General features: G+C 40.5%; 1 protein-coding gene across 6 annotated transcripts in view; it reads left to right on the top strand.

Annotated features, from left to right (window-relative positions):
• Positions 1 to 22,138, top strand: part of ankrd6b (ankyrin repeat domain 6b) — a 178,028-nt gene that overhangs the window by 147,374 nt on the left and 8,516 nt on the right. For all 6 annotated transcript variants that reach the window (XM_047388665.1, XM_047388666.1, XM_047388661.1 and 3 more), the window contains 4 exons: positions 1,693 to 1,806; positions 1,923 to 2,093; positions 2,442 to 2,594; positions 21,931 to 22,044. In XM_047388665.1, coding sequence (XP_047244621.1) covers positions 1,693 to 1,806; positions 1,923 to 2,093; positions 2,442 to 2,594; positions 21,931 to 22,044 — 552 coding nt within the window. The remainder of the gene's footprint in view (positions 1 to 1,692; positions 1,807 to 1,922; positions 2,094 to 2,441; positions 2,595 to 21,930; positions 22,045 to 22,138) is intronic.

Raw genomic sequence — 22,138 nt, 5'->3', positions numbered from 1 at the left:
TGCATGATGGTACACAGCTGTCCTCACAGAAGCTGATGTAGGAAGTCACAGCCTCTGTGTACTCGTCCAGACTGTTTGGTAGTAGTCCTGAACACATCCCAGTCTGTACAGCCTAAACACGCCTGGAGATTCTCCACAGCCTCACTGCTCCACTTCCTTGTCGTCCTCACAACAGGTTTGCAGAGCTTTAGTTTCTGCCTGTATGCAGGAATCAGGTGGACCATGATGTGGTCGGATTGGCCCAGTGCAGCACGTGGGACGGCGTGATAAGCGTCTCTGATGGTGGTGTAACAGTGATCCAGAATGTTGTCCTCTCTGGTCGGACATTTTATAAACTGTCTATATTTGGGGAGTTCGTGGGTGAGATTACCTTTGTTAAAGTCGCCAATGACAATAACTAAGGAGTCCGGGTTGGTCCGCTCCACACTCAGTATCTGGTCGGCGAGCATGCGCTGTGTGACCTGCACGTTAGCTTGAGGCGGGATGTAAACACCGAGCAGGATGTATGAAGCGAACTCACGGGGGGAATATGCGGGGTGACAAAGAAAAACAGCTTGCATGAGTGAGAGTTTAAAAGGAGGACAGCCAACAGTGAAACAAATGACTTCCTGTACTAAGTGGGTGGGGCTAAAGTGAGCTCATAAGTTGAACTTTTGATCCTCAATATCTTAAGAGCATACTGATTCATTTTGAAGTCTGTAAGTCAAAAGTTGAATGAAGAATTTGCTCAGATTCGACGTGTGTTAACAAGAGAAAATGGCGACTTTGTTTCAAAATGGTGGACTTCCTGTGGGGTTTGGGCAATTTGGCCAAAATAATTTTTTGTAGGTCCTGAGAAGTTACATATGTGTACCGCATTTCATAATCCTCGATCAAAGCATGGCTTGGGGCTGGTTGCTTTAGTGCTTCTACCAGGCACCGTGGAGAAATTAGGCCACGCCCACCAATTATTTCACTAGATATCTTTTGGGGGCTAGACTAATATCAATCATATTGAATTTGGTGCCGATCAGTTAAAAAATGTGGAAATTAGCCACTGCCACTGTAATGATCACACCCTCCAGCCAAACCTCTTAGTACTGGAGACCAACTTAGACCATCTTGTTATCTGTCACTGGGGACAGTTTCATGTTGATTAGGTGCCGTGGGTCGAATGTGGATCTTTCAAACTAAAGCATTACTCTTCCTGTTCTCAGGGGGGGGGGACTTCGATTATGTCAGGATTTGACCATTGAATATTGTTGGGGCCAGATCAATAGCAGAAGGTTTCGTGTCTCTACAAATTTCCTTGTAGGAGCAATACAAATTTTTTTTGGGCTGAGATGTCAAACTTTGATGTCTGGTGCCCCTCTTTCAACATGCTCAAAAAGTCACGATTTTGATTGCTTCCCATCCCCCATCCCTTTTGAGCAAACTGACCAAGTTTCAAACTGAACGATCAAAATCTCTAGGAGTTCGATAAAATATAGAGGCTATAAAAGGCAAAATAGCCTTTTATGCGTGTGCAAATTTTGCAGATATATACTGTATATATATATCTATATATATATAGAACTATAGATATATATAGATATATATATATATATAGACATATATATACATATGTTAGACACTTTTTTTCCCTACATTTAAAAGCATAATGGTAATTCAGGAAAACGGACAGTTAAATATTCAGTTTCTTGTTTTCATCAGGACAGTGCATCTGCTGCAGATGATCGCCAGAGCAGTGACCCCACAGCTTGCCAACAAACCTGTGAGACAGAGTCAAACACCAGAAGAGAGAAGGTCAGGAAGCAGAAAGAAAAGGTGAAATAAATGTTGGCGCTAAAGGCAGGTGTACATTGAAAACACTGAGCAGAGTTGTTCCTCTGTATGTGTGGGATAGTGCAATAATTAAGTTATTTTGGGCCTTACTTTGGCAGCCCTCTTTGTCCGAACCTCTTTGCCGCAGGGAGACCACACACTCCGAAGCTATTCACGGGAGGAAAAACAAAGCACAGGGATCCTCACCTTATGCATCCATTCCACCTCACAACTATAAGGCTTTTCAGCTTTACACACTATACAGAGGCAAGAACGGCAAGATCATGCAAGTAAGTGCACGACCTGTTCTTTAAGGAGTTAAGACAGACAACCGTATTTATCCGTCTTTCTTCATTTTCATATTCTATTAACACAGTAGTAATGTGCTGTTAATTGTGCTAATATTAGTCCTGTTTAAAAACTGATCATCATATTTTATCCCATAGGCTTTTCTAGTTTGACCAAGATAGTAGCACAGTAATACCAAATAAATAAGAAGAGCTGTATACGTGACCTTGCTTGCTACCTCAGACTGCTGCAGTCATTTTACTTTCCTGAGAGCCTCTTAGTTCTGCTGGAGCAGCTGGAACCCTCAGAAGACCACGCCCAGTCAGTTTCTGTGTCTGGTTCTCCTGTAGGCTCCGTTGAACGGCTGCCGCTGTGACCCACTTATAAGTAAACTGGAAAACCAGCTGGAGGCCACCAAAGAGGAGATGAAGACTGAGATCCATACCGTCGAAGACCTGATGAACAAAAAGATGGGTCAGATGGACCTCAAGAACAGACATCAGGTAAACATGGCCAAGGAGAGCAAGGAGATGGTTTCAATCATGATCTCAAAGTCCAAATATATTTCTGCTGCATTTTTTAAAACAACTCATTTCAATCAAAGGTTTTACGACCTCAGCATTACAGTAAGTGTTGTAACATTTGTGATAAACGGGACAAATTGCAAACAATAATACATCAAGACCAAAAGTTACATTAATGAACCACACTAGATTTTCTGCTCAACAGCTTTTGTGAATATTCTCCAGTACTGATTACTGATCTGAGCAGCTCTTGTAGATAATGTATGCAGTCCTGCCTATGTAACTGAACTCTTATCTATCATTCTATCTACCAGTTTCTCTTGGATTATGCAGATTCAAAAACAAGGACTGTAAAGGCGAGCTGCCATTACCTGCTGAGAATAAATGTTTTAATTGACATTTTCAATTGTTATATTACAAATCATCATCTTGTGCATGCGTATACTCCATTGGAATAAACTGAGGGTAATTGGGTGACTCTTAAAACTTTTTATTCATTTGGTTATCAGCTGATTTATATGAGCAGTTGTCTGTGTATATTTGTCTATTTGGTGTCAGCCTGCACCTCAGCACAACAGCGTTTGCCGTCAATATACAAGCACAGAGACAGATCCATATTAACATATCATATTCAATTCAATTCAAAAATACTTTATTAATCCCAAAGGGAAATATAAAGAAATATTAATATATATATATATATATATATATATATAAAGTACAGACCAAAAGTTTGGACACACCTCATTCAAAGAGTTGTCTTTATTTTCATGACAATGAATATTGTAGCTTCACACTGAAGGCATCAAAACTGTGAATTAACACATGTGGAATTATATACTGAACAAAGAAGCGCGAAACTGAAAATATCTTATATTCTAGGTTCTTCAAAGTAGCCACCTTATGCTTTGATTACTGCTACGCACACTCTTGGCATTCTGTTTATGAGCTTCAAGAGGTAGTCACCTGAAATGTTTTTTCAGACCACAGTTTGTGAGACTGAAGGGTTATGAGTCTAACCAGGTAGTCAGCAGCACAGGAGCACCACAGGGGACTGTAGTCTCACCATTCCTTTTCAATCTGTACACCTCAGACTTCCAGTACAAGACAGACTCCTGTCATCTGCAGAAATACTCGGATAATTCTGCTGTTGTGGGGTGGATCAGAGATAGACAAGAAGCTGAGTACAGGAAGGTGTTGGACCGCTTTGTGGCATGGTGTGGAAACAATCATCTCATTTTGAATGTGACTAAAACAAAGGAGATGATTGTAGATTTTAAGAGAAACAGGAATAAGTCAAAAACTATTTCTATCATGGGAGACGAAGTGGAGGTGGTGGAGGAGTATAAATACCTCGGTGTTCACCTGGACAACAGACTAGAGTGGAGATGCAACTGTGAAGCCATCTACAAGAAGGGACAGAGCAGACTGTACTTCTTGAGGAAGCTTAGTTCCTTTGGTGTTTGCAGCAAGATGCTGCATATCTTCTATAAGTCTGTTGTGGAAAGTGTGATCATCTGCTGGGGAAGCAGCATCAGAGCCAGGGATTTGAAAAAGCTTAATAAGCTGGCTCTGTTCTAAGGACTCCTCTGAAACCTCTGGAGATCATTGTGCAATGAAGGATGCTTCATAAAATGAGAAACATTATGGGGAACCCTGAGCATCCTCTTCATGAGACTGTTGAACATCAACTGAGTGTCTTCTGTCTGAGGCTTCTTCAGATCTGCTGTAAGACGGAGCACTACAGGAGATCCTTCCTGCCCACAGCCATCAGCATCTACAACGGCTACAACAACATTTAATTTCCCTTTAGGATTAATAAAGTATTTGGGAGAGTCCGACCTTACAGATGGAAGCTGCACTCACTTGTTTATTAGTGGGGGGGGGCTGATATGATGTCATGAACTGACTGTGGCAACATGTCCATCATTAACTCATTAACTCATGATCATGTTTACTAAATTTCAAGTGGATTCGATAATGTATGAGGGAGATATAGCCCTTGAAGTGTCCTAGGGGGCGCTGTTGATCCAAATTCCAATGTAATCCAATAGAGGTGTTTGGGGGCTGACATAGATCAACCATATTTATTTTGGAGTGAATCGGACCATGCATGTGTAATTTAGAGCCAAACGTATGGCCAAGGCGTTACATCAGAATTCGCCACGCCATCATAGCCACACCCTCCAGCTAAAGCAGCCTGTACTGGCGACTGTCATAGACCATCATGTTATCTGTTACGTGGGACAGTTTCACATTGATTAGGTGAAGAACATCAAAAATTGACTCTCTAAAGGAAAACATGACACTTCCTGTTATCAGGGGCGGGGCTTCGGTGATGTCAGCATCTGATCAGTGAATATTTTTCAGGGCCAGAGGCAGATCAATCACAGAAGGTTTCATGTGTCTGTGACTTTCCTTGTAGGAGCTATATGAATTTCGTCTTTTATGGCGAGAAGTCATATTTTGAGGCCCACACATGTATCAAAAAGCTTTTGATAACTTTTGATCCCCAGTGCCTTAAGAGTATACTGAGTGATTTTCAAGTCTCTAAGTCAAAAGCTGTAGGAGGAGTTCGCTCAGATATGCGGGCTAGAAACAGCAAAAATGGGATCAAAATGGCAATTTCAATTCAAAATGGCCGACTTCCTGTGGGGTTTGGACCAACGCTCCTAGAGACTTTTTTGTAGGTCCTGAGAAGTTACATATGTCTACCAAATTTCCGATTCCTCGGTCAAAGCATGGCTTGGAGCTGATCTTTTTTTTATTTTCTAGGGGGCGCTGTAGACGAATTAGGCCACGCCCACCAAATATGTCATCAGATCCCTGTTGGGGACTGGACTAGGATCAATCACATTGAATTTGGTGCAGATCAGATGATGTATGTGGAAATTAAAGCCAAATGTATGGACGTGGCGTGACGTCCAACTTTGACGCGCCACCACGGCCACGCCCTTTTATGAAAAGTCACTGTGCTTCAAACGAAGTTAGACCCACTAGTTATCAGTCACCTGACACAGTTTGAAGCAGATTAAGTGTAGACAGCCAGATGGTGACCTTTCCCAGTAAAAAAAGTGACTTCCTGTTCTCAGGGGCGTGTTCTCAACATATGACCCCATAGGATCCTCGGGAACCCAAAGGTCCTCCTTCATGCCAACTTTGGTGTGATTTGGCGGTTCTTTGTGAAAGTTATTGCATTTTTTCACTTTGGGCGCGAATACCGTTTTCATGCCCCGGCCACGCCCCCTAAACATGGCCGAAAACTCACGATTTTGATAACTTTTAATCCCCCATGCCTTAACTCCATATTGACCAAATATGAAGCCGATACCTCAAAATCCTAGGAGGAGTTCGTTAAAGTTCGAGATGAGTAAAAGTGAAAAATGGCCAAAAATTGGCCTTTGACCCAAAATGGCCGACTTCTTGTGCGTTTTAGGGCATACCCCCAAGATACTTTTTTTCTTGGTTTGAGGAGCTCTGCCTGTGTGCCAAATTTCAGATCTCTACGACTTACGGTTCGGCCTATCTCACGTTTGGGGGCGTGGGTAAGTGGTTTGGTCACGCCCTCTGACGACATTAAAGAAGTAAAATTTCACTAAGGGGTCAATTTTGGGTAAAGTTTGGTGAGTTTTTGAATATGTTAAAGCTGCCAAATAGGCGACTCTTTTTGGAGGAGAATCATAAGAAAAAGAAAAATTAAAGCTGCAAGCAGCATTGAAGGCCCTCACACCTCAGCGCAACTCAGCCTGTGCAGCAACCGCGGGAGCCTGGCATCACCGCCTGCGCATGACCGACGAGGCTGCCATTCAATTCCACACATCGCCACTAGGAGGGACTGTGAGAGACATGTCATATGATGTTCGGACATGCAGAGTTCTCATCTGGCGAGAAGCATTCAAAATCTGGAGTAAATCGGACTTTCCAGATGGAAGTTGCACTCACTTGTTTGTTAGTGGGCGGGGCTAAAACAACGTCATGAATTGCCTATGCCAACATGTCCAGCATTGATCCATGATGATGTACACTAAATTTCAAGTGGATCTGATGGGGCATGAGGGAGCTGGAGCACTTGAAATGTCCTAGGGGGCGCTATTGATCCAAATTTCAATGTAATCCAATAGAGCTGTATGGGGGCTGACAAAGATCAACAGTTGACCATTAAAAATTGTTCCAGTCATCATATGGATAAATCCCAGAAGGTTTCATGTCTCTGTGACTTTCCTTGTAGAAACTATAATAATTTTGTTTCATGGTAAGAAGTCAAATTTTGAGGCTTAGCCCCGCCCACACGCTTTCATGTATTAAAAAGCAATCCATAACTTTTAATCCCCAATGCCTTAAGAATATACTCATTGATTTTGAAGTCTGTAAGTCAAATGCTGAGGTGTTCGCTCAGATATGTGGGCTAGAAACAGCAAAAATGCGGTCAAAATGGCAACTTCAATCCAAAATGGCCGACTTCCTGTGGGGTTTGAACCAATGCTCAAAAATACTTTTTTGTAGGTCCTGAGAAGTTACATATGTGTCCCACATTTCACAATCCTCGGTCAAAGCATGGCTTGGGGCTGATTTTTTTTAAATATTCTAGAGGGCGCTGTAGAGAAATTAGGCCACACTCACCAAATATGTCATCAGATATCTGTTGGGGACTGGACTAGGATCAGTCACATTAAATTTGGTGCAGATCAGATGATGTATGTGGAAATTAAAGCCAAACGTATGGCCATGGCGTGACATCAGACTCCGCCATGGCACCACGGCCACACACTCCAGCCAAACCTGTCAGTACTGGAGACCAAGTTAGACCACTGCGTTATCTGTCATTGGACACAGTTTCATGTTGAATAGATGAAGGAGATCAAATATGGGCCACACTAAGTGAAACACTAGAAGAATTTGCATTTCCTGCGAAAATGCAGTGTGAATGCTGAAAGCTGGATTTTTTTGCTGAAAGCTGGCAGAAACAAGCTGAAATTGACTGCAGACAATCTGCTAAAATGTAATGAATTAGAAGAAAACAGAAATGCTAAACTCATGTTGAAAGCTAGCAGAAAGTGGCTAAGGCTGAAAGCAGAATGTCAGCTGAAATCTGATAAATTATTAGAATTAACAGAAACAGCAAAGAAAGACTGTCATCTGATCTGTTTAAGCAGGAAGACTATCAGGTATAAAACACCGTAACAAGGTGAAGTTACCTCAAAACTACTTGAAATAGTTGTTGAAATACAAGAACTGACAAAAACATTAAAAAAGCAGGAAAGAGCCCATAGATGAGCTTAAAAAGCATAGAATGAAGCAAAAACTATAGCCTAAGAAGTTGAAGTCAGTGCTAAAATATATAAAAAATGGCAGAAAATTCAGAAAAAGAATGAACTAACAATAAATACGCCGAAGAAACACAAAACCAAACAGGAAATTGCCTAAAAAGGCGAATGTGTTCTTCAGCTAAGAGAGAAGAGGAGAAAGAGACACTAAAATGCTAACATCAGCATTTTGACAATCACTAGCATGAAGGCTGATCCTCCAATGAAGATGGTCAAAGGGTTAGGGATCGGATCAGATTTAGGCCATTGAAATTAATGAAAATGAATGAAAGTCAATGCAAAGTCCTCCCTAAGATAGTAATCCATGAATGTGTGTGTCCGAATGTGAAACACGGAGAGAATAGATGCAAAAACAAAGACAGAATCATATACAGACATAGACAGTAGGATATACACAGAGCTATAAATAGAACAGTGAGGAGTAAATCAGCCAATCAGCAAAGAGTGCCAGTGTAACTTGACAACTGCAGCTTTTCTAATGCAGCACCTCACTATCGTCTCCCCATGGCCTGGGCTTTTAACATGGAGGTGCATGCTCCCGAACGACTACCCATAACTCAGAAACCGTAAGGTCTATCGACGTCATTCTTGGACCGTTTTTCTCAGAACGGACAGGGGAACAAGAACTTTAACACATTTTTCTTGAAAATATAATAATAAAGGCACAACACTAGGTGAAAAAAAGGGAAAAATGGAGAAAAACACAAAAATGCCTGAACATGCTCTCGAACAACGTCTCATAACGTGGAAACTATAAGGGCTATCGATTTTATTCATGCACCGAATGAATTAGCAGGACTTGCTGAACAATCATGGAGCTTCTCAAGTTTCTATAAAAATCTGGCTGGGAGTTTTGACCCTGTGAAAAAGTGGATCAATTTGACGATTTTTAACCTGAGTGAAGGTGAATTTTTTACTCTCAAACAAACCTACGTCATGAGGAAACGATAAAAGGTATCCAAATAAATGTTAGACCGTAGGTATCAGCAGGGATCGGTGAATAATCCTGGAGATTTTCGTGTGTCTACATAAATCTGTGTAGGAGATGTGACAGTGTAGAAAAGTGGATAATTTTGAAATTGTTCAATTTTAAACGATTTTGGGAAGGACAGATTTGGTACTCCTAAACAAACCTTCTTTATGACAAAATGATAAAAGGTATCAAAATAATTATTTCACTGTGAGTGCCAGTAAGGTGTGAAGATTAATTGGTGCAAAGCTCATGTCTTTAACTTGAACTGTTTATGAGAGAAGGTGATTCGAAAATGTGTGAGTTTAAGGATTGTTTGCTCTGATTTTTTCTGAAATTCCTTTAGGTTTCCCATTCAGGGTGTGTTGACTTTGCGTTGCTCCCGGGCGTGTTGCGTGGAATCCGTTAGTCCCACATCAATGAGGGTGACATTTTCTGAATCGCGAAAGAGAATCCTACATTTTGATACATAATTTGTGCCAGAGTGAAAATTGAGCGAGTGAGGAGAGTTTGTTTGTCTTTTCTCAGGTTATTGAAAAACCTAGTGGGTACACTCTACCAACTGACGAATTCCGCCATAGGATTACATTATAAAATCGAAAACGTCAAAAAACTTGCATAAAAGTTGAATCGCGATTGTAGAAGAACCATAAACGATATCAAAAAGCTGAATCATTTGAAGATAGCTTAATGTCTTGTGAACATTTTAAAAGTTGAATGGTGGGTCTAGCTGAAAGTATGCACAAGTAGTAAGCTGTGAAAGAGCACGCAGTTTTAGCTGAATTTTACGTAATTGTGCTGAATCTCCATTCATTTCAATGGGACAAAAACTGGCATAAAACGCTGAATATTTCAAAAATTATAATAGCTGAAGTTACCAAAAGTCATAGCATAATTCTCCAGAACGAGCTGAACGTTTTGATACCAAAATTGTTGAAATCGGTTGAAAAATGTAGGACTAGTTACGCGCAGAAAACGTACGGAAAATATAATAAGAACTAGAAAAATTGCTGTTTCAGTAAAACAGCACGTGAGAATGCATTCTGCAGAATGAACGAAGCAGAAGATGCTAAAAAAAGTTTGAAAAAGTAATAAGCAATTATTAGCTGAAGAACATGTGAAATAGAAGGAGGCAGAAAGAAAAGAAAGAGGATTAAAAATAAGCAGAAAATGTGAATGCTGAATGAAGGAAGCAGAACATGCCAAAGAAATTTGAAAAAGTAAAAATTTGCAAAAATGATCAACAATTAGCTGAAGAACACATGAAACAGAAAGAGGCAGAAAGGTGAAAAAGAAACAGAAAATGTAAATGCTGAATGAACGAAGCAGAAGATGCTGAAAAATGACAGTAAAAATGATCAACACTGTTAAAGAACACAAGAAAGAGAACAAGTCAGAAAGAAGAGAAAAGCAGAAAAGAAAGAGAAGAGAAAGAAAAAGGAAGGACTGAAAGAGAAAAAGGAAAATGGTAGGGACAGAAGCAGAAAGGATAGAAAGAGAGAGGCTAAAATGCTAACATTAGCATATTGGCTATCACTACAATGAAGGCTGACATTGATTTACCCTTTCTACTGTGTAAAAAGCGGTGTAAAAGCTGAAATTAGCTAAAAAGCTCAGCCTAGCTAAATGTTGATGTAGTAAGACTAGCATGTTGGCTAATATTAACTCAGTCCATCCATAATGCTTAGTACAGCCCGTATGAAAAAGTCTATGAAATTGCCCTTTAAAATGATTAATCATTGTTCAGGTATTTGAACAACAGTAGAAGCTTTTTAAGCACCTGACATCAAGTGGCTGCTGTTTTATTGCTCCCCTGGGACCTATGAAGATGGTCTTACCATCATAAGTCACAGAGTAGTGCTTTCTCACTGGTTCTGATACATTTGGACCTGGTTCTGTTAGAGTGTTCCTAAATGGTTCTCATTGATATTTCTACCAGGTTCTGATGGGGATTTCCTCTTGGTTCTGATGGAGTTTGGGTCTGGTTCTGATAGAGTTTTCTTTCTGGTTCTAATTGAGTTTGGACCTGGTTCTAATGGACAGTTCCTAACTGGTTCTGATGGGGCTTTCCTCTTGGTTCTGGTGGAGGGTCCCTAACTGGTTCTGATGAAGTTTGGGTCCGGTTCTGATGGAGATTTGTTCCAGGTTCTGATGGAGTTTGGATCTGGTTCTGATAGAAGGGTCCTCCTGGTTCTGAAGGAGATTTGGACCTGGTTCAGATGGAGGTTTGTATATGGTTCTGATGAAGATTTCTACCAGGTTCTGAAAGAGATTTATTCCCGGTTCAAATAGATGTTTCTTCCTGGTTCTAATAGAGTTTCCATCCTATTCTGATAGAGTTTGGACATGGTTCTGATGGGTGTTTGTATATGGTTCTGATGGAGATTTATACAAGTTTCTGATGGAGATTTGCTCCTGGTTCTGATTGAGTTTGGGTCTGATTCTAATATAGATTTGCTACTGGTTCTGATGGAGTTTGAGTCCAGTTCTGATAGAGGTTTCTTCCTGGTTCTGACAGAGTTTGGACCTGGGTCTGGTGGAAGGTTCCTAACTGGCTCTGATGGAGATTTCCTCTTGGTTCTAATGGAGTTTGGTTCTGGTTCTGATAGAGGTTTCTTCCTGGTTCTGACAGAGTTTGGACCTGGTTCTGGTGGAAGGTTCCTAACTGGTTCTGATGGAGATTTCCTCTTGGTTCTGATGTGCTAACAGCCCATATGCCGAAGTCTATGAAATTGCCTTTTAAATTTAATCACTGTTGTCTAGTTGTTGGAACATCAGTACATGTTGTTTAAGTGCCATACACAAAATGGCCACCATGTAGTCGCCTCCAATGAAGATGGTCAAAGGGTTAGGGATCAGATCAGATTTAGGCCATTGAAATGAATGAAAATGAATGAAAGTCAATGGAAAGTCCTCACAAAGATATTAATCCATGAATGTGTGTGTGTGTTTCTGAGTGTGTGTGTCTGTGTGTGTGTACCCACTGAGGATTTGTGGTAGGGTAAGGTTTAGGCCATAGAAATGAAGACAATGAAGGGAAGTCGATGGAAAGTCCTCACAAAGATAGTAATCCATGTTTGTGTGTATGTGTGGGTGTGTGTCTGCATGTGTGTGTGAGACACGGAGAGAATAGATGCAAAAACAAAGACAGAATCATATACAGACATAGACAGTAGGATATACACAGAGCTATAAATAGAACAGTGAGGAGTAAATCAGCCAATCAGCAAAGAGTGCCAGTGTAACTTGACACCTGCAGCATTTCTAATGCAGCACCTCACTATCGTCTCCCCCATCCCTGGGCTTTTAATATGGAGGTGCATGCTCCCGAACTACCGCCCATAAGTCGGAAACCGTAAGGGCTATCAAGGTCATTCTTGGACCGTTTTTCTCAGAACGGACAGGGGAACGAGAATATTAACACCTTTATGCTGAAAATATAACATTAAAGGGACAACACTAGGTGAAAAGAAAGGGAAAAATTGAGAAAAACACAAAAAGGCCTGAACATGCTCCCGAACAACGTCTAATAACGCGGAAACTATAAGGGCTATCGATTTTATTCATGCACCAGCATGAATCAGCAGGCCTTGCTGAACAATCATAGAGCTTCTCAAGTTTCTACAAAAATCTGTCTGGGAGTTGTGACCCTGTGAAAAAGTGGATCATTTTGAAGATTTTTAAGCTGAGTGAAGGTGAATTTTTCACTCTCAAACAAACCTACCTAACGAGAAAACAATAAAAGCTATCCAAATATTCTTTAGACCGTAGGTATCAGCAGGGATCGGTGAACAATCCTGGAGAGTTTCGTGTGTCTACATAAATCTGTGTAGGAGATGTAACTGTGTAGAAAAGTGGATAATTTTGAAATTTTTCAATTTTAAGACATTTTTGGGAATGACTGATTTGGTACTCCTAAACAAACCTTTTTTATGACAAAACGATAAAAGATATCAAACAAATTCCTTCACTGTGAGCGCCAGCAAGGTCTGAAGATGAATTGGTGCAAAGCTCATGTCTCTAACATGAACGGTTTACGAGAGACGGCGATTCGAAAATGTGTGAGTTTAAGGATTTTTTGCTCTGATTTTTTCTGAAATTCCTATAGGTTTTCCATTCAGGGTGTGTTGACTTTGCGTTGCTCCCGGGCGTGTTGCGTGGAATCCGTTAGTTCCACATCAATGAGGGTGACATTTTCTGAATCGCGAAAGAGCATGCTACGTTTTGATACATAATTTGTGCCAGAGTGAAAATTGAGCGAGTGAGGAGAGTTTGTTTGTCTTTTCTCAGGTTATTGAAAAACCTAGTGGGTACACTCTACCAACTGACGAATTCCGCCATAGGATTACATTATAAAATCGAAAACGTCAAAAAACTTGCATAAAAGTTGAATCGCGATTGTAGAAGAACCATAAACGATATCAAAAAGCTGAATCATTTGAAGATAGCTTAATGTCTTGTGAACATTTTAAAAGTTGAATGGTGGGTCTAGCTGAAAGTATGCACAAGTAGTAAGCTGTGAAAGAGCACGCAGTTTTAGCTGAATTTTACGTAATTGTGCTGAATCTCCATTCATTTCAATGGGACAAAAACTGGCATAAAACGCTGAATATTTCAAAAATTATAATAGCTGAAGTTACCAAAAGTCATAGCATAATTCTCCAGAACGAGCTGAACGTTTTGATACCAAAATTGTTGAAATCGGTTGAAAAATGTAGGACTAGTTACGCGCAGAAAACGTACGGAAAATATAATAAGAACTAGAAAAATTGCTGTTTCAGTAAAACAGCACGTGAGAATGCATTCTGCAGAATGAACGAAGCAGAAGATGCTAAAAAAAGTTTGAAAAAGTAATAAGCAATTATTAGCTGAAGAACATGTGAAATAGAAGGAGGCAGAAAGAAAAGAAAGAGGATTAAAAATAAGCAGAAAATGTGAATGCTGAATGAAGGAAGCAGAACATGCCAAAGAAATTTGAAAAAGTAAAAATTTGCAAAAATGATCAACAATTAGCTGAAGAACACATGAAACAGAAAGAGGCAGAAAGGTGAAAAAGAAACAGAAAATGTAAATGCTGAATGAACGAAGCAGAAGATGCTGAAAAATGACAGTAAAAATGATCAACACTGTTAAAGAACACAAGAAAGAGAACAAGTCAGAAAGAAGAGAAAAGCAGAAAAGAAAGAGAAGAGAAAGAAAAAGGAAGGACTGAAAGAGAAAAAGGAAAATGGTAGGGACAGAAGCAGAAAGGATAGAAAGAGAGAGGCTAAAATGCTAACATTAGCATATTGGCTATCACTACAATGAAGGCTGACATTGATTTACCCTTTCTACTGTGTAAAAAGCGGTGTAAAAGCTGAAATTAGCTAAAAAGCTCAGCCTAGCTAAATGTTGATGTAGTAAGACTAGCATGTTGGCTAATATTAACTCAGTCCATCCATAATGCTTAGTACAGCCCGTATGAAAAAGTCTATGAAATTGCCCTTTAAAATGATTAATCATTGTTCAGGTATTTGAACAACAGTAGAAGCTTTTTAAGCACCTGACATCAAGTGGCTGCTGTTTTATTGCTCCCCTGGGACCTATGAAGATGGTCTTACCATCATAAGTCACAGAGTAGTGCTTTCTCATTGGTTCTGATACATTTGGACCTGGTTCTGTTAGAGTGTTCCTAAATGGTTCTCATTGATATTTCTACCAGGTTCTGATGGGGATTTCCTCTTGGTTCTGATGGAGTTTGGGTCTGGTTCTGATAGAGTTTTCTTTCTGGTTCTAATTGAGTTTGGACCTGGTTCTAATGGACAGTTCCTAACTGGTTCTGATGGGGCTTTCCTCTTGGTTCTGGTGGAGGGTCCCTAACTGGTTCTGATTAAGTTTGGGTCCGGTTCTGATGGAGATTTGTTCCAGGTTCTGATGGAGTTTGGATCTGGTTCTGATAGAAGGGTCCTCCTGGTTCTGAAGGAGATTTGGACCTGGTTCAGATGGAGGTTTGTATATGGTTCTGATGAAGATTTCTACCAGGTTCTGAAAGAGATTTATTCCCGGTTCAAATAGATGTTTCTTCCTGGTTCTAATAGAGTTTCCATCCTATTCTGATAGAGTTTGGACATGGTTCTGATGGGTGTTTGTATATGGTTCTGATGGAGATTTATACAAGTTTCTGATGGAGATTTGCTCCTGGTTCTGATTGAGTTTGGGTCTGATTCTAATATAGATTTGCTACTGGTTCTGATGGAGTTTGAGTCCAGTTCTGATAGAGGTTTCTTCCTGGTTCTGACAGAGTTTGGACCTGGGTCTGGTGGAAGGTTCCTAACTGGCTCTGATGGAGATTTCCTCTTGGTTCTAATGGAGTTTGGTTCTGGTTCTGATAGAGGTTTCTTCCTGGTTCTGACAGAGTTTGGACCTGGTTCTGGTGGAAGGTTCCTAACTGGTTCTGATGGAGATTTCCTCTTGGTTCTGATGTGCTAACAGCCCATATGCCGAAGTCTATGAAATTGCCTTTTAAATTTAATCACTGTTGTCTAGTTGTTGGAACATCAGTACATGTTGTTTAAGTGCCATACACAAAATGGCCACCATGTAGTCGCCTCCAATGAAGATGGTCAAAGGGTTAGGGATCAGATCAGATTTAGGCCATTGAAATGAATGAAAATGAATGAAAGTCAATGGAAAGTCCTCACAAAGATATTAATCCATGAATGTGTGTGTGTGTTTCTGAGTGTGTGTGTCTGTGTGTGTGTACCCACTGAGGATTTGTGGTAGGGTAAGGTTTAGGCCATAGAAATGAAGACAATGAAGGGAAGTCGATGGAAAGTCCTCACAAAGATAGTAATCCATGTTTGTGTGTATGTGTGGGTGTGTGTCTGCATGTGTGTGTGAGACACGGAGAGAATAGATGCAAAAACAAAGACAGAATCATATACAGACATAGACAGTAGGATATACACAGAGCTATAAATAGAACAGTGAGGAGTAAATCAGCCAATCAGCAAAGAGTGCCAGTGTAACTTGACACCTGCAGCATTTCTAATGCAGCACCTCACTATCGTCTCCCCCATCCCTGGGCTTTTAATATGGAGGTGCATGCTCCCGAACTACCGCCCATAAGTCGGAAACCGTAAGGGCTATCAAGGTCATTCTTGGACCGTTTTTCTCAGAACGGACAGGGGAACGAGAATATTAACACCTTTATGCTGAAAATATAACATTAAAGGGACAACACTAGGTGAAAAGAAAGGGAAAAATTGAGAAAAACACAAAAAGGCCTGAACATGCTCCCGAACAACGTCTAATAACGCGGAAACTATAAGGGCTATCGATTTTATTCATGCACCAGCATGAATCAGCAGGCCTTGCTGAACAATCATAGAGCTTCTCAAGTTTCTACAAAAATCTGTCTGGGAGTTGTGACCCTGTGAAAAAGTGGATCATTTTGAAGATTTTTAAGCTGAGTGAAGGTGAATTTTTCACTCTCAAACAAACCTACCTAACGAGAAAACAATAAAAGCTATCCAAATATTCTTTAGACCGTAGGTATCAGCAGGGATCGGTGAACAATCCTGGAGAGTTTCGTGTGTCTACATAAATCTGTGTAGGAGATGTAACTGTGTAGAAAAGTGGATAATTTTGAAATTTTTCAATTTTAAGACATTTTTGGGAATGACTGATTTGGTACTCCTAAACAAACCTTTTTTATGACAAAACGATAAAAGATATCAAACAAATTCCTTCACTGTGAGCGCCAGCAAGGTCTGAAGATGAATTGGTGCAAAGCTCATGTCTCTAACATGAACGGTTTACGAGAGACGGCGATTCGAAAATGTGTGAGTTTAAGGATTTTTTGCTCTGATTTTTTCTGAAATTCCTATAGGTTTTCCATTCAGGGTGTGTTGACTTTGCGTTGCTCCCGGGCGTGTTGCGTGGAATCCGTTAGTTCCACATCAATGAGGGTGACATTTTCTGAATCGCGAAAGAGCATGCTACGTTTTGATACATAATTTGTGCCAGTAGAGTGAAAATTGAGCAAGTGAGGAGAGTTTGTTTGTTCTTTCTCAGGTTATTCAAAAACCTAGAGCATACACTCTACCAACTGACGAATTCCGCCATAGGATTACATTATAAAATCAAAAACGTCAAAAATCTTGCCTAAAAGTTGAATTGCGATTGTAGGAAAACCGTAAAAGATATCAAAAAGCTGAATCATTTGAAGATAGCTTAATGTCTTGTGAAAATTCTAAAAGTTGAATGGTGTTTCTAGCTGAACGTATGCAGAAATAGTAAGCTGTGAAAGAGCGCAAAGTTTTAGCTGAATTTTGCTGAATCTCCATTCATTTCAATGGGACAGAAATTGGCATAAAAAGCTGAATATTTCAACAATTATAATAGCTGAAGTTACCAAAAGTCATAGCATAATTCTCCAGAACGAGCCGAACATTTTGATACCAAAATTGTTGAAATCGGTTGAAAAATGTAGGACTAGTTACGCGCAGAAAAACGTACGGAAAATATAATAATAATAATAATAAAAATACAGAAAAACAATAAGTGAGAATGCATGTATGCATTCTTACTGATAAAGAAAAACAGAAAAACAATAAGTGAGAATGCATTCTCACTGATAAGAAGAAGAAGACGGAATAATAAAGAATAAAGAGAAACAGGATCTCAATGCCTTCAGCATTCACACAATTACACTTCCTGTTCTCAGGGGGCAGGGCTTCAATGATGTCAGCATCTGATCAGTGAATATTGTTCAGGGCCAGAGGGAGATCAATCTGAGAAGGTTTCAGATCTCTGTGACTTTCCTTGTAGGAGCTATATCAATTTAATCTTTTATGGCGAGAAGTCACATTTTGAGGCGTTGCCACGCCCACACGCTTTCATGTATCAAAAAGCTTTTCATAACTTTTGATCCCCAGTGCGGTAAGAGTATACTGAGTGATTTTCAAGTTTCTAAGTCAAAAGCTATATGAGGAGTTCGCTCAGATATGCGGGCTAGAAAAGGCAAAAATGGGGTCAAAATGGGAACTTCAATCTAAAATGGCCAACTTCCTGTTGGGTTTGGACCAACGCTCCAATAGACTTTTTTGTAGGTCTTGACAAGTTACATATGTGTACCAAATTTCACAATCCTGTGGGGGCGCTGTAGACAAATTAGGCCACACCCACCAAATATGTCATCAGATCTCACCCTCTACCGATGATCCACATGGCCCTGTCTTTCAGTGTTTAACCCTTTCTCTCTCCTAGACATGGCGATTGACTGAGCTTAACTGTAACTAACTGCATGTAAATGGTAAATGGTCTGAACTTATATAGCGCTTTTCCAGTCATACAGACCGCTCAAAGCGCTTTACACTAGAGCCACATTCACCCAATTGCACTCACTAACGCTCACACATTCATACACCGATACGCAGATCGGTAGGCAACTTGAGGTTAAGTGCCTTGCCCAGGGGCACATCGACATATGGCAGGAGGAAGCTGGAATCGAACCCACAACCTTCTGATTGCAAGACGACTACTCTTCTTACTTTACTTTCACATGCATGGCCCAATTTACTCCAAACTCAATATGGTTGATCTCTGTCATCCCTCAAACAGCTCTATTGGATTACATTCAAATTTGGATCAATAGCGCCCCCTAGGATACTTCAAGGCCTATATCTCCCTCATACATCATCGGATCCACTTCAAATGTAGTATACATCATCAAGGATCAATGCTGAACATGTTCCCAGTCAATTGATGACTGAGCCCCGCCCACTAATAAACAAGTGACTGCAGCTTCCATCAGAAAGGTCACACTTCGCCCAAATTTTGAAAACTTCTCGCCACAGCAGAATTTGCCATGACCGAACATCGTATGACAGTTCGCTCATTGTCAGGTAGTGGCGACGTCTGCAATCAAACGACGGACATGTCGGTGGCGTGCAGCCGGCGATGTCAGGCTCCCGCGGTGGCTGCACAGGCCGAGCTGCGCTGAGCTGCGAGGGTCTTCAATGCTGCTTGCAGCTCTAATTAGGCCCGAGCAGGAAGCCTGCAAGGGCCTATTGTAATTGTAGGATTTCTTATTTTTCCAGGGACTTTTGGCAGGGCAATATGGGGGCTTTGCCATGCACCAAAACGCGTACGATTTTACCCAAAATTGTCCCCCGCGTGAAATTTTTGTTCTTTACTGTCGTCGTCAGTGGGTGTGGCCAAACCTCTTAGCCACGCCCCCAAACGTGAAATAGGCCGAACCGTAAGTCGTACAGATCTGAAATTTTGCACATTAGTAGAACTCCTCAAATAAAGAAAAAAAGTCTCTTGAGGGTATGCCCTAAAATGCACAGGAAGTCGCCCATTTTGGGTCAAAGGCCAATTTTTGGCCGTTTTTCACTTTTACTCACCTCGAACTTCAACGAACTCCTCCTAGGGATCAGATATTGACATAATTGAAGCCCCGCCCCCTGAGAATATGAAGTGTAATTTTTCACTTAATGATGTCCATGTTTGATCCCCTCCACCTAATCAACACGAAACTGTCCCAAGTGACAGATAACATGATCGTCTAAGTTTGTGTCTAGTACTGACTGGTTTGGCTGGAGGGTGTAGCTATGACGGCGTGGCGAATTCTGATGTTACGTTTGGCTCTACACACATGCATGGTCCGATTCACTCCAAACTGAATATGGTTGATCTTTGTCAGCCCCCAAACAGCTCTATATGATTACATTGAAATACGGATCAACAGCGCCCCCTAGGACATTTCAAGGACTCTATCTCCCTCAAACATTATCGGATCCACTTGAAATGTAGTATACATCATCAGGAATCAATGCTGAACATGTTGCCACAGTCAATTCATGTCATCATTTCAGCCCCGCCCACTAATAAAAAACTCAGTGCAGCTTCCATCTGGAAGGTTGGATTTCCCCCAAATTTTAAATGCTTCTCGCCAGATGAGAACTCTGCACTACCGAAGATCATATGACATGTCGCTCACAGTCCCTCCTAGTGGCGATGTGTGGAACTTAATGACAGCCTCGTCAGTCATGCACAGCTGGCGATGCCAGGCTCCCGCAGTCGCTGCATAGGCCGAGTTGCGAGGGCCTTCAATGCTGCTTGCAGCTTTAATCTTTAATTTTTTTCTTTCTTTCTTTCTTACAACCCCAAGAGGAACCAGCTAAGCACAGACATGTATGTTAAAATCCAAAACTAAATGCCTAGACACGGAAAAGTATAATTTCCCATTCTTATTAGATTTAAAGTGGACTCTTCAAGCAACTCTTCAAGCAACAGACAGTTTTGCCATCTTTGACAATCAAATAGCCTAAAATACCTTTCTCCTCTGGCTGTCAGATCCATGTGGATCTGACAGCCAAGTGATTGCAGTCTCAGAAGATTCTGTTCATGTGCCAAAACTGTGGTTACAAATAGGGGGATAATCAGTCGGTGACGAGTCCGACAGGGCGGATTTTACAGTTTTATTCTGGTTTTATTTTTGCTAGAGCAGGGTTTCTGATTTACACAAAGGTCCACAGTCTGTGAATGTTACAACACTAACAAATAGTTCCCCCAGAAATTTATAAAACAGAACACTTTCCTACTCATACCATCATGCTTAGTCAATCACAGCAATCACATCTGTACTGTGTTCACAGATGTCAAAACAGATTTGCAAACCTGTAGGTCATGGGGCAGATGGCCAACAAAAGTTAAATAAAATGCTCATAAACTGTCAAATTTAAGGAACTCACAAATTGTTCTTCAAAAGGGTCAGATAGAAAATTCCAGAAAACATCATTATGTATCACTCTACCCAAGATAGAATGTAAGGCCCAAATCACTAAATAAATTACAACTTTTCCCAACAATAAGTCTATAAACTGATTATTCAACCTGAGCTGTTCTCATCTCTACAGTTTCTCCAAAATGGCTGCTTTTCTGGTTAAAGCTCTGCTTCTCTGGCCTCTCAGTTAAGGTTATTGGATCATGTTTTGATAGGTTTTAAGTTGGGCCATACGTATCCCATGTTTAGGAGATGGATTAACCAGAGCTCTGTGAGATGTTCAAAGCTTGAAATATTGATTTAAAACCTAAGACTGCTTTAAACGTTCTCCCGAACCTGATCTTGGTCTTCAAGATACTGTTTGTTCACTGATGTTCTCTAACAAACCGCTGAGGCCAGAAACAGAACAGCTGCCCTTATACTATTATCAAATGATGTTCTTTTTATGAGTTAGGTGACTTCTCAAGGCAATTGTTCACACTGGATTTAATTTAGTGGTGTTGGAGTAAAGGGGACTGAATAAAGATGCAACCCATTTTTCAGAAAACTATAATTTTCCATTCAATTCACAATTATGTATGTATTGTGTTGGTTTGGCTCATAAAATCAAATTAAGTTCATTAAAGTCCATTGCTGGTAAGTGACAAAATGTGGAAATGTTAAGCAGTATGAATACTTTCAAAAGGCACTGTAGGTACACCTAATAGTGAACACCTGACTGAAAGGTGAAAACTCAACTAGTGAGGGATTAGTAGAGCATTCAGTCTCGAATGGTATAACAGGGGATGCATGATATATCAGGATCAACACTGGTAACATTGTTATTCTGTTTACATCATATGGGTATGATGTTATGAATGTGTGTCTGGGGGGGTGAGGAGTGCATGTGGGATCTGTTGGTCATGTGATAGTGAAGCAGTTCAGGACTGGGATGTTTAACTGAAGCTGAGAAGCAATGTCACCAGTGTGGTGGTTTTTTCACTGTGTGGAAATATGTATAATATATGTAAAATATTAGTAACTATCCATTATCGTCTATAACAACAATATTAATATGGGATATTGAGATCAGCCCATATTTTCATATCGGTGTATCCATAATGATGCTAATTATGTAGATGCTGGTAGCAAATGTTCATTAAAAATTTCAGTGATATAACATTTTATTTGAATCTAGCACAGACAAAAACACAAACTCAACATCCCAGAGAATAGTGGAATATCAAAATGTGATCTCCTGGTCCTCAGATCCAAGCTCTTGATAAGATGACAGTGGAGAGGGTGTCCGCAGAGAAGAGTGAGTGCCTGCAGAGGATGGAGCAGTGGGCTATGCAGGAGCGACTGGAAGCAGAGAAAAGACAGGTAACCACAGTCAGCTGTGACACATTATAAGGCATGATGCATGTGTGTACTAAATGTTTTTCTCTCCTCAACTTCTGAAGATAACCAATAAAAA

The sequence above is a fragment of the Girardinichthys multiradiatus genome, chromosome 15 (assembly GCF_021462225.1).
Source record: "Girardinichthys multiradiatus isolate DD_20200921_A chromosome 15, DD_fGirMul_XY1, whole genome shotgun sequence".
NCBI classification, from domain to species: domain Eukaryota; kingdom Metazoa; phylum Chordata; class Actinopteri; order Cyprinodontiformes; family Goodeidae; genus Girardinichthys; species Girardinichthys multiradiatus.
The sequence above is the reverse complement of the archived record's forward strand: the minus strand, read 5'-3'. Positions and strand labels throughout refer to the sequence as shown.